Consider the following 12,234-nt stretch of genomic DNA (forward strand, 5'->3'; position numbering starts at 1 on the left):
CTCAATTCAAAATAAGTGAAACTTACATCCAATTCAATACCAATCTTCTAAATAAGAACATACATGAACATAAGCGTCATAGTTGAGTCTATTCAAATACAAAATTCTGAGTTTGATAAAATCAGAAAATGTTTTGTTGAACATTATATTATGATGGAGTCACACCTTCCAAATCCTTGATTCCTTTGTCGTGAGCAACTTCTTCTTCTCTATTGGAGAGGCCTTTTAAGACCTGTGTTACAAGAAAGAATTTACTCAGCAGTGCCAAATGTTATGAGAGATTTTCTTAGTTAACATGAGAAGATGAAGTGGTTACCTGATACAGATGCCAAGAAGCAAAAGCATCAGTGGCAGCATACTCTAATTGCTCCTTGGACAGAAAATTAGTCTCCCAGTTTCCTAGCCGAATTTTGCTGCGCTTTTCAAGCTGAAATATTTTTGAAACTCTAGTGAGATCTAACACAAGCTGTTTACCTCTATTTGCAAAGCAGATTATGATGCTAATACAATGACGGAGCTAGAGAACTCAAATGCATTTGTATACTATAAGGGTTGGATTTGCTAGTTATGGTGGTTTCAACATGTCCACAAATTTTTTCAACCAAGGAAAACCATGGGTTAGGTTAGGATTACAAATAACCAGAGAGAGAGAGAGAGAGAGAGAGAGAGAGGGCAAGATGGATATTGGAGATGAAAGAGTGGAGAACATTTTCAGGTGATTTGTATAGTATATCACTAATCACTAACCCTCCATTTAGAAGCAGATATCTAACTATATGATCCATGTTGCCTAAAATCACAGTTCAAGATTACAATTTAAGTGCCCCATAGTTTGAATTTTCAAAATGATCCTAAAATTTACAAAACTTGAGTCCTACTCATTTTAGAATTTCTGGTAAAAACAGCTACCAGCTTCAACAAAGTGCTAACCATAAATTTGTAATTTTTTTTGTGAGTAGCTATCAATTTGTGATTCCACATTGCAACCGGCAAATACTCACACGTCCAGCTATCGAAACTTTCTCCTATAAACACAAAAAACCGGTAGCAGATGATATCCCTAAAAACTAAAAAGATCCTATTTTAATTTTTTGCTTTTGGGATCCCAAGGCCCTAGGTAAAAATTTTCTACCACAAACAAATGTGCCTCTTTTTTTATGGTTAATTCAAAAACGAATGTGCCTCTTATTCAAGATTGGTAAGCGTTTGTTCAAGTTAATAGTGTGAATGGGTCTTTTAATAGAAATAAATGTGGATATGGGCACAATTGATATCTATCTGTTCAGTAACTTCTTGAGATAGCAAAAGAATAGTATATATAAGCAATGAAGAATTGCAGATAGTACAGAAATCAATTCTCACAGCAAACTAGAAAGATAACCTCTTTGGATAAAAGCATCTCAGTTAGGGATGCAAGACCCCATTTCTTGGGTCCAAGCTTTAGGTTAGCGAGATAGGAAAGATCTTCCACACCTTTTATGAATACATTATGGTCTTTAAAAACCTTGGCAGCATCACTAGCAATGCCGAGTCCAACCTGTGCAGCTATCAAACGTTATATTATCCTACTATAAATTGCATATAATTCAGCTTTAGAAAATAAATAAAAAAGGAGGAAGACAACAGTATTCATGAAGAAAATGCAGACAATTTTTGGATAAGAGATTAGATATGTTAGAACTTAGAAACCTTCAAAATAATAGGATCCTCGAGAAGAAACTGCAAACTTTGAGTAATTCCAGAATGAAAAATATGCATCACGTGGCAATGACTAGTGCCCACACATATCTGCATAATTGCAGCCTTCCCAGGCGAAACACCTGCAGAGTTGAAGGTAATTCAATGATGACCCCGCAACAAAAATCTATGTTAAGACAAAGCTTCAGTAGTTCTGATAAAAATCCTTATTGGAGAAAAATGGATGCACGATGTCAAATAATAGACCAATAAGCAGTCAAACAGAAGGCGGTCAGCTAACTTTTCAGTGCCAATACAAGAAGCAATGGATTGTTGATCATTAGTCACAACATTTTATGTGCTCCTAAAGCAAATTCAAGGTGTTCTTCCAAGCCACAGTCCAGGATAAAGCTTCAAATATGAGAGATGGTGGGATACTGGCTCGAGATGCTATAAAATTTGCTAGAGCCCCAAAGTATTTATATACTTTTATTTTCAAAAATATTTAGCATGCAAGTAAATAACATGTCTTTACTAAAGTGCTTACCTACCATTTTTATTTTTATTTTTTATAAGTAATAAGAGAGTTTTATTAGAAAGAGGAAAAACTCATGTATATAAGGTATATACAAAAGGTCCGCATAAAGATTACAACTTAAAAGTAAAAATATCATAAAAAACTAAAAATGAAGAAACACAAATACTTAAGGCAGTCATCCAATCGTACAATGACTCAAGAAATTGGAATCCATCTCGGTCCTAGAAGCTCTACGCCATTGAATGACTGATTATTCCTATCTCTCCAAATAGCCTAGGTGAGACAAAGAGGGATAATTGTGGCATCCCACATCGCCTAGGTATGGGGATAGGAATGTGCTTATATGTATATTGCATCATTCTTGACAACAACGAGTTTTAAAGCCGTGATGACCATGAACTTAACAGAACTCAGCTGTTAAGCGTATTTATGTGAGAGTAATATCATGATGGATGACCTCCTGAGAAGTCTGGTTCGGAAAAGTTAAAAGCGAACAATATTGTGTCATTAGGGTGGGTCGTTACAATAACATTACAGATGCAACTAGTAATGTGTCACCAAAACATCCCTTTTTGACTGAAGTACTCTTCAATAACCTTCTAAGGCATAAACCAGTGTTCCCCCAATAAAGCAAATATTAACAACCATAACTTTCTCACAACAAAACAACGTAGCAGAAAATTGTCAATTGACTCACTATTAAATTTCCAAATGCAACACCTGTTCACTAAAGTTGCATTCCTTTTCACTGAGGCTGTAGTTAAAATCTTACCAAAAGTATCTATCCAAAAGAAAAAAAGCAACTTTCTATAGTACTTTACCATGTCATATACTCTTCCATGGAAAATGTATGGTATTGGTTCCTCTCAATGCCCTATTCAAGAATGGATATCAAATCCCAGTCCAAGAATGCCTATAAGTTAGAGAATATACGAGATTCTATCAACCCATGCACCAAATAGGAGATCAAACAGGGAGTCAACCAATAAGGGTTCCCTGCCCAGGAATGCACATAAAAACTTTGGAATAGAATATAAGAGATCAAACAAGAGTCAATCCGCCCCACATATCATGCCAAAAGCATACCCTCCTACCATCCATCCCCCACCACATTTGATAAAATCCAAACAAACCCTCTCTAACCAGCCTTAATATTTTTCTAAAGACTAGATCCATGAGGTCTCCTCACCAAGTTTGACGTCACCTATCCCTAGGATTCCCCATAACTCTGATGGCACATCACTAAAGGTGATGCCCCTCCTCGCCACAATGCCATAACTAATTCTCTAGCAACTCTTGATTGAAGGCACTCAATTTTCTAAGTCCCCAGCCTGCAGCCTTAATGGAACAACAAACCACCCCCAACACACTAATTGACATTCTCTTCTACTATCACCAATCTATTAGCCAAATGAGAATGAATAGTAAACAGGGTGAGAACGTAAGTGGGTGAACTAGCAAGCATACTTTTGATAAGAGCGGGCCTTCCTCCTTTAAACAAGTATAATTTCTTCTGACCTACCAACTGCCGCTTTATCCTTTCTAAAATTGTTTCCATACTGCATTAGCCTTCAAAGGAGATCTAAATGGCAACCCCAGATGAGTCAGGCGTAAAGAACCCACTTTACAACAAAAGCTTCTGCAACCTCCTCAACCCTTGCAACCTCCCTGACAAGGACAAATAACTTTTACCCATGTTCAAGTTCAAACACAAACCAGTTGCAAAACAAAGGAGGATAGACCTGATCTAACCAAGATTTTTAGTAGTTCCATTGCAAAACAAGAAGGCATCAATAGCAAACAAGAAGTGAGTAATTGTTAGAACTCCTTTAGGTCCATGCTCAACCTGAAATCCATATAAATGAAAACCATCCTCTGCTCTAAACAAAATTTTACCAAGGATGTTCATGACTAGTAGAATGAATAGCAAAGATGAAAACGGACATCTTGCCTCTATGCATTTCTTCTATCTTTCTTCAAAACCAAACATCCCAAACATATAAACTAACCAATCTCAGGTCATATGGCCATAAGCAGCTCCAGTTCGCCCGAAAGTCTAATATCATTCTTCCCCCATACAGATTTATCAAGTGTGTAGACAAAAAGCACATGCTCTAAGACATGCACTCTAGGACTAAACATAAAGCAGATAACAATCTCTGTAACACTATGGATATAATGCTTGTCCAAAGTTCTCAGCCAGCCAACTATAGAAAGCACACTTATGGATAACACTTATTACCAAACGAAGTAAAACCAATGAACAACATGGAAACAATCCCCAATAGCACTCCAAGCAGATGAGACAAATGCAATCAGGAGATTTAGTTTATATCACTCTATCTCCAAAACTAGAGTCAGGAGTGCTGAAGCAACTGACTGTTGATCTCACTGTGGAGAACCATTAAGATGCAATTTCAACTCTTGGCATATATGGAATATCTTAGTCCAGCATAACTGGGAATGATAGTGTTATAAACGACCATAAATCAACAGCTGAGTTAGCAGGAGCACAAAAAACATAACAAAGAAAGGACCTTTCTCCTATCCCAATACCAATCCTTACCCACAATACAGCCCAAAGACTTCGTGTATTTTCTCCCAACTGCATTGAGCTTCAAAAGTAATAAAACCCATAGCGGGTACACAACAAGGATTAAAACCAAATTCAAGATTAACAGCATAATCAACCTTGCATTAAGTTATAAGAGAATACCGGATAAGAGATCTGATAAAAAGCCTTGAAAAAACCCCTTAATTAAACCACCCAATAACGAAAAACTCACAAAACTTCATAAATTTGAGTTCTACAATGACCCATTTACCTTAATCAACAAGAATATGCACCAACCTGCAGAGACTAGACCCCAATCCAAAAACAAAAAAAAAACGATAGAGTCCCCAAGGGAAACTACTGAACTGACCTCTTCGGAAACTGGGTCGCCACTCAATGTCGAGTCCAAGTACGACTTGACCCGACTCTCTTTTCTGTGCTTCGAGGTTCTTCAAAAGCTCCTCTGCAGCTTTCTCTACCTCCGTGGCGGTCCTGCTGTACACAATGCGACCCCCAAACTTCAACGCTGGGTATCTCGTCCTCTCATTCACCGCTTCGTAAAACAAAACAAAATAAATACTCAAAGATAATAATCTTTTCCCCTGTCCCCAACTTTCTGAATAACCAAACAACAAAAAGAAACGTAAATATTCAGCAATCATAAATATGATATATGAGTACCTTGACAAGACGATAGAAGTGGATTTGGGTGTTGGAGGGCGCGAAGGGATCTGGGCAATCGGCGAGCAGCCATGGGGGGATCAGATATTACGGCGTCAGGGGTGCGCCGTTGTTTCTTTTTGCGAAAAGAGGAAGTGGCGGACTGGAAGGCGGCATCGATGGCTTGGAGATCTTGCTCTGTCAAGGGTTCATCCACTCCATTCTGTAGCATTTTTTTTTTTTTTGGAAGAAATAAGAGTGTTCTTCATTCGTTCAACCAAATTTAAGTATCTGCTAACAAATCTACAACAGTTTCTTTGAGTAAATTTACGATTTAGAGAGGAAATGAATAGAAGGGAACTGTATAAACCCTTCCTTCAGAAAAACAAAATGGAGGGAACGAACGATTTGATTCATTTTCCCACGGAGTAAAGATTCACTTGTCGGGCCACGTGTAAACCTGTTTTTTTATCCTTCTCAAAGGATTCGCATATCAACTCTTTAAAATTTCTTACTTTTTTTATATAAAAATTATTTGAACATTAAACTCTCTAAATATTTTTTTTTATTTTATCTAAATATTATTTTTATTAATGAAATTAACTACCATGAAACTTATTTTGATGAGCACATATATGGAAATGAACATAAATTTTCTTCAAATTTGTTTGGAATAAATATTTTTCAACCCATTTAAAATAGTGCCAAGTGTTTATAAATCAGTCTGAAATATATTTCATTCAGACTAGTTTAAATAAAATTTATGTCCATATAGAATTATTTTTTATGCCCAACTGCATCATTAATTAAAGAGATCAATTCTCTCTAAGTGACTTCTCTCTAGCTTTACGGTCGCGTGGTGAAAAGGAAAATGAAAAGGAATAAATAGTAAAAGGGGAGGGGTGAAACTTTTGGAGGGAAATAAATAGAAAATGAGAGGGAAAAATAACTAAAACTTGGCGCCATTGAAATAAAATAATCTGAAAAATAAATAACTTTTGCTTTTAGTGTCTTTATATTTGAAGAGGAGGTCTGACAACTGTTAAATTTAACTTCGGGTAAGAAGTTTTTTTTTTTTTTTTGTAAGATGGTAAGAAGTTTGATACATCATATACATGATGCTTTTTTTTTTGGTGGATTTTGTTCAAAGTTTTAGATAAATGTTAGAAATTGAGAGTTCAATAAAGATGCTCTTAGGTTGTTACGTGGAGCTTGGATTAGTATTCGACCCGTTTTGTTTTGACTAGAAGCCCTGCAGTTTAGCTAGAATTTTTATGAGGCTTAATCTATGGAGTAAAGGCTTGGTCCGTTTTGGTGTTTTGACTCAGCTGGGGGTTATATTTATAGTCATTTTCTGACTATGGTTTTGTATTAATACATCATATATTGTTCTCTTTTGAAAGTAATGAAATATCGTTGAAACTTCGTAAACATAGTCCATATTGGTGAATCACGTAAATTTATGTGTTTTGTAATTGCTTGTTTGTGTGTTTTTCTTCAATTATTGTATCTCATTGGCTCTGGAAAATATAATTGATTTCTTAACAACACTCACATTCATCAAAAAAGAAAAGAAAAAGAAGAGTCATATGCTCATATTTAACTTCGTTTTACTAAGTTGATGTGACTGCCTCTTAGCTATTTGATTTGAGTTTTTATACTATGTAACAAAAAACTTCATTTAACCCTTATAAATTATCGCCATTTTTGCAACTATTATCTTAAACTTTAAAAACATTAAATTTAGTGGATCAATATTTCAAATTTTTTCAATTTCATCAATTTATTGTGATTTTTCGTTAAATCATGGCAAAATTCTCAAAATACCACTGTTATATATATATATATATATATATATATATATATATATATTCAAAGATTTAGGTGCGGGTACTTTTGTAAATTTTGTTAAATTATGATCACCACCTAAATTTTTGCAATTTGTTTTCGTAAAAAATAAAGGGGTATTTTGAGAATTTTGACACAACTCCGTTATGATTTAATATAAAATTTTAACAAATAGTTGAAATTAAAAAAAAAAATTGAATATTGATACACTAAATTAAGAGTTTTTTAAGTTTATGAGAGTAATTGCAACTATAATAAAAGTTCGTGGTGTTAAGTGAAATTTTTCATAAATTTTATTAAGGGTTGATTCAAGGTTGATGATATTATCACATTAATGTGAATAGGGACCATTTAAAAGTTAAAACATATTACTTTAAGCGATATAAAACGAGTGTAAATAGTTGCATTCCTCCTACTATTTTGGCGACAAATGGTGTATTATCCTTGGCTAGTTTAAAATAAATTACAATTTTATTCCTATTAAATAAAAACACAAAAAGTAATGGAATTGATGATTATGTAACTTATATTTTGGCTTTCTACTTCTATTAATTGAGAGGAGAAGTACAATTTTACCATTATTCAATCAAAATATATCAAATAGCCACTCCGCTTGGAGGATTTTTTGCTTTTTTTTTTAATTTTTAAACCTAAAACATACGTGAAAAAGAACACAATTTAATGAGATATGACATAGCACAATAAAAAGATCATTTTTTGCATATAAAAGTTTTAGGTGGCAAGAGGTCATAAGTCCCATCAGCGGGTGAAGCCATAACAACTACAGATAGGGCCTGTAACCTCTTACCATCTAAGCATTTTATGAGTATTTTTATTACACAATAACATTTCTCTAATTTAATAAACAAAGTCCTTTGGCAACAAGAGAGTTTTTTTTTACTAATATGTATAACTTTTAAGTTTTGGATCTACGTGTTAATGATGTGGCACATCCAACATGGCTTATGTCTGACTGAATAATTTAGATATGAGAAATATTAAGGGTTAATAAATTATTTATATTTGACCCATATTTTTTTACAATCAATCATTAAATTTGTGGGTCCATAATTAACTTATGTGAAATCTACATAAGTCTACAAATTTAATAGTTAATTATAATAAAATATATGCTAAATATAGAGAACTTATTGACCTATAACATTTATCGATAGATATATGTAACTTCTTTTTATTGAACACACGACACTCATCATCGTTAAAAAGTTAAAAGAAAGAGAGAAATAAACGAGTTATTTGATAATGGCAATAACTTTAAGAAATTATTTGAATACTTTAAACACATGAAACTATTGATATAGAGTTAAAACCTTACTCACAACTTGCATTTTGTTTATTTCAAAATTTTAAAAGAAGAAGGAAAAAATAAAAAATAAAAAAACACTCCTAGCTCTTTTTTCTCCATTTTCTCCTTTAATTGATTATTTTTCTATTAATTCTCATCATAAATCTCTGAGACAAGAAGTAATCCTCACTCTTTCCCTCCTTCTCTCCGTCGCCGACCCCAACACTTCCGGCGACACTTTGATGCTTGCTATGTTTATCATCAGCTCCTCCAATTTCACATTCCATTCTGAAATAATTGAATAGAAAGTTATAAGGAAGAAGAAAGATGAGCACCGTCGATAAGATGTTGATCAAAGGCATCCGGAGCTTCGACCCGGAGAACAAGAACGTCATCACCTTCTTCAAGCCATTAACCCTAATCGTCGGCCCCAATGGAGCTGGCAAAACCGTAATTTACTTCTCAACCCCTCACACTCCGTCACGTATATTTATCATCTTTCCGGTATGTTTTAAGTGTTTGGATTTGATCATGCAGACCATCATAGAGTGCTTGAAGCTCTCGTGCACAGGAGAGCTGCCTCCCAATGCGAGGTCTGGCCACAGTTTCATTCACGACCCCAAGGTCTCTTTCTCTCCGTTTCTCATTTCACTATGATATTATTGTTCCATTTCTGTTTGGTTCTCGGGAAAACTGAGGAAAATGATATTATTTAAACTATGGTTGTTTTTATTTTCCTAAAATTGTGCATATACTTAACTGAACTTGTTGAGGTCAGCATTTATAATTGTTGGCCAAGGTTCCAATACCTGACTTCCTAGTGTTTGGGCGAGAGAGAACTCAAGTGCTCAGGGTTTTAGTACAATATAATCCTTGTGTGGGTAGCTGTGCGTACGGGTTTTCCGTGACATGCTTTTTATTTTCCTGCATTTAACCAAAAGGAGCTTGTTTTCATTTTACTTTTAGTCTTCAAAGAGGCCCTATATTTTGTTTTTGGGGATGGTTTTAGGTTGCAGGGGAAACAGAGACAAAAGGGCAAATTAAGCTTCGATTCAAGACAGCGGTGGGTAAGGATGTGGTGTGCATTAGGTCGTTTCAGCTGACGCAGAAGGCGTCGAAGATGGAGTATAAGGCAATTGAGAGCGTGCTTCAAACAATAAACCCTCACACTGGTGAGGTAAGTTTTTGGTCCGCCCGTATCTTTTCTGATTATAATTTATGCTTTTTTGACAAACTGGATTGGATAATATTATTTATGATTGACTAGTTCATTATTGTTGCTGTACTCAATTACATCTTTAAATATACAACACTGTCCTGAGAGAAGATTTTATCACTGTCAAAGTAGTGTGTGTGTTGTCTTTGGCTAGAATGATTATCTATCTTTATGCAATATTTTCGCTGTTTTCATAAGTCTAACATCAACTTGAATTAATCCTCTATATGGCTGAACTGCAGAAAGTTTGCCTTAGCTATAGATGTGCTGACATGGATCGAGAGATCCCTGCTTTAATGGGTGTTTCAAAGGCTATTCTGGAAAACGTGGTATTTGTACACCAAGATGAAGCTAATTGGCCATTGCAAGATCCTTCCACATTAAAAAAGAAATTTGACGATATCTTCTCTGCAACCCGGTATTGTTTATCTTCTTTGAGTCTTTAGAAAGAAAATAAGGTAACTTATATAGTTGTACGTCATTTGTATTATTTTGTACGTACACCATCAATTATCTGTATGAGAATGAATTCTTTTAATGGTTTGTTAGAAGTTTTTGTGAATTATGCTATGTTAAAGTCAGTTTATATTAAGGCCCCATTTGTTTTGGTGCAAAACTTTTTTAGAAAATGTTTCCTCCACTTTTGGGTATTTGGGACAGCTGAAAATTTTGGTCAAAACGAAAACATTTTCAGTTGACCAAGGAAAACAAGGCTAATGGGGCGTAAAATGTTTTATGCATTTCGTTTTCATAAAACATTTTCTGCCAACCAAAGAGACCAAGGACTTCCAATACACCACCGCAGCAAGAAATGATGTCGTCTCAGTCCCTATATCACTGAACCCATGACGGACCTGAACGACCCATCAGCCTCTTGGCGTGCTCGTGGTTGTACTCATAATGTCAAGAATGAGAACTTGCGGCCAACATAGTGGCTTCAGCAAAGCGCCATAACTCTAGGCATGCAGACGGAACGAAGAGTTTGCCCACGCAACGGCGACGATAGCAACGACAAACTCCACTACTATAGTGTCAGAGTTGGTGCAGTGGGAGATTATGGTGAGGGTGGTGCCCTCCATGGACACGATGGTGAAGGTCTTCTGCGCTCACTCAGAGCCCAATTTCTCACTCATGTGGCAGAGGAAGAGGCAGTACAGTGCGAGCAGTACGTTCATCATTGGGGGGAGGAGGATCTTGACCAATGCACATTCGATGGAGCACCACACCCAGGTGAAGCTGAAGAAGCCGGATACCAAGTACTTGGCCACGGTGTTAGCTATTGAGACTAAGTGTGACATTGGTAATGGATTTGGAATTGTGTCTAGTGGTTGAAGGGTTCAGTATGGAGTTGAGGTGTTCGGTTATTAATTAGTCATGTTCATTGTGATTTTTGGATGGCCAATTGGTTGGATTTGAGATGTTGATCTTTGATTGAGGTTTTGATCAGAGTATGTTTTTGAAGGTGTTTGTGTGGTGATTTTGCTGTCTTGTATGCTGATTTTGGGTGAGTGAGGTGATGGTGGTGTTTTTATAGCATTTTCAGGTTCCAACCAAACACTTGAAAATGTTATCCATAACATTTTCAGGTTTGCAACCAAACACCGGAAAATAACCAATTTTTCCTAAAGAATATGAATAGATGACTTAACGCCTATTCTTAGGGTGTTTAAAGAGTGTGACTCTTGTTTTTGAAGCATGGTAACTTACGTACAATAGGTATGGAAGAGAAGAATTAGGGAACCTAGATAATTACATGCCCTCTGTCCTAATATTGAATATTAGCTTGATTAGATCCTCAGGTACACTCTCATATCATCACACGTATAGTCAATGTCACGTAGTAGATGGTCATCCCTTTTACATTTTTTTCCTCACATAAGTTCTGTAAACCATTTAAATCATTCTTTCTTCTTTTTCATTCTCAAAAGTTATAGCCATTAAGTCCAATTTTGTTATCAGTAAAAAGTATTACAATAAAAGGGCTCATCTTACATAGGGGAGTATACAGGAAAAATGAAAAAACTTTTAAGGTCTAAAGTTACAAAGGGCAAAAACATAAAAAAAAAAATGAAGAAGTAGATAAGCTACTAGTTGTTGTTGGCGAATCAAATGACAATCTCAGAAACGGCATCTTCAACTTTGTCACTAAGTGTTCAATGTCTTCAAATGTCCTTGCTTTTAGCTTGCGCCAAATATGCCACATCAAACATAAAGGCGCTGCATTCCAAGTCACTCGAATTTGGTGCTTATTAAAGCTAACTTTCCAACTAGCCAACTACTGTCAGATTATGCACTGTCAGAATTTTCCTTTGGCTGTTTTATATCAAAGAATTTTTTAATTTTTAATTTTATTTTTTTTAAAAAGTGACTTTTGCTGGAACATTGCTTGCCAAATATTCTTCCATTGATAGCTTGCCCGCAAACCACCTTCAAAG

General features: G+C 35.4%; 2 protein-coding genes across 3 annotated transcripts; one reads left to right on the forward strand and one right to left on the reverse strand.

The window, feature by feature from the left end:
• LOC132179284 (3'-5' exonuclease) lies at positions 1–5,824 on the reverse strand. 2 transcript variants are annotated; one of them, XM_059591985.1, is made up of 6 exons: positions 5,451–5,823; positions 5,140–5,322; positions 1,690–1,820; positions 1,382–1,537; positions 317–427; positions 6–232 (listed from the first exon to the last, which is right to left on the reverse strand). In XM_059591985.1, the coding sequence occupies exons 1-6, from the start codon at positions 5,659–5,661 to the stop codon at positions 149–151; spliced, it is 876 nt and encodes a 291-aa protein (XP_059447968.1). In that variant the 5' UTR covers positions 5,662–5,823; the 3' UTR covers positions 6–148. The 2 variants fall into 2 exon arrangements, with proteins under 2 accessions (XP_059447969.1, XP_059447968.1); XM_059591986.1 differs by lacking the exon at positions 1,382–1,537 and having other exon boundaries at positions 1–232; positions 5,451–5,824.
• A 2,897-nt stretch (positions 5,825–8,721) lies between these two features.
• On the forward strand, positions 8,722–10,296 carry LOC132177456 (DNA repair protein RAD50-like). Its single transcript, XM_059589790.1, has 4 exons — positions 8,722–9,033; positions 9,121–9,207; positions 9,593–9,760; positions 10,042–10,296. Exons 1-4 carry the CDS (start codon positions 8,911–8,913, stop codon positions 10,243–10,245), a joined length of 582 nt encoding a protein of 193 aa, XP_059445773.1. The 5' UTR covers positions 8,722–8,910; the 3' UTR covers positions 10,246–10,296.
• Positions 10,297–12,234: the final 1,938 nt, after the last annotated feature.

The sequence above is a fragment of the Corylus avellana genome, chromosome ca4 (genome assembly GCF_901000735.1).
Source record: "Corylus avellana chromosome ca4, CavTom2PMs-1.0".
In the NCBI taxonomy this organism is placed as follows: domain Eukaryota; kingdom Viridiplantae; phylum Streptophyta; class Magnoliopsida; order Fagales; family Betulaceae; genus Corylus; species Corylus avellana.

Excerpts from the sequence above, each read along its gene's own strand:
- LOC132179284 (XM_059591985.1), bottom strand. The coding sequence starts at position 5,661 with ATGCTACAGAATGGAGTGGATGAACCCTTGACAGAGCAAGATCTCCAA. Across the intron at positions 5,323-5,450 it reads ACTTCTATCGTCTTGTCAAG|CGGTGAATGAGAGGACGAGA; the intron begins GTACTCATATAT and ends TGTTTTACGAAG. Across the intron at positions 428-1,381 it reads AGATGCTTTTATCCAAAGAG|CTTGAAAAGCGCAGCAAAAT; the intron begins GTTATCTTTCTA and ends AAAATATTTCAG.
- LOC132177456 (XM_059589790.1), top strand. The coding sequence starts at position 8,911 with ATGAGCACCGTCGATAAGATGTTGATCAAAGGCATCCGGAGCTTCGAC. Across the intron at positions 9,208-9,592 it reads GTTTCATTCACGACCCCAAG|GTTGCAGGGGAAACAGAGAC; the intron begins GTCTCTTTCTCT and ends GGATGGTTTTAG. Across the intron at positions 9,761-10,041 it reads TAAACCCTCACACTGGTGAG|AAAGTTTGCCTTAGCTATAG; the intron begins GTAAGTTTTTGG and ends GCTGAACTGCAG.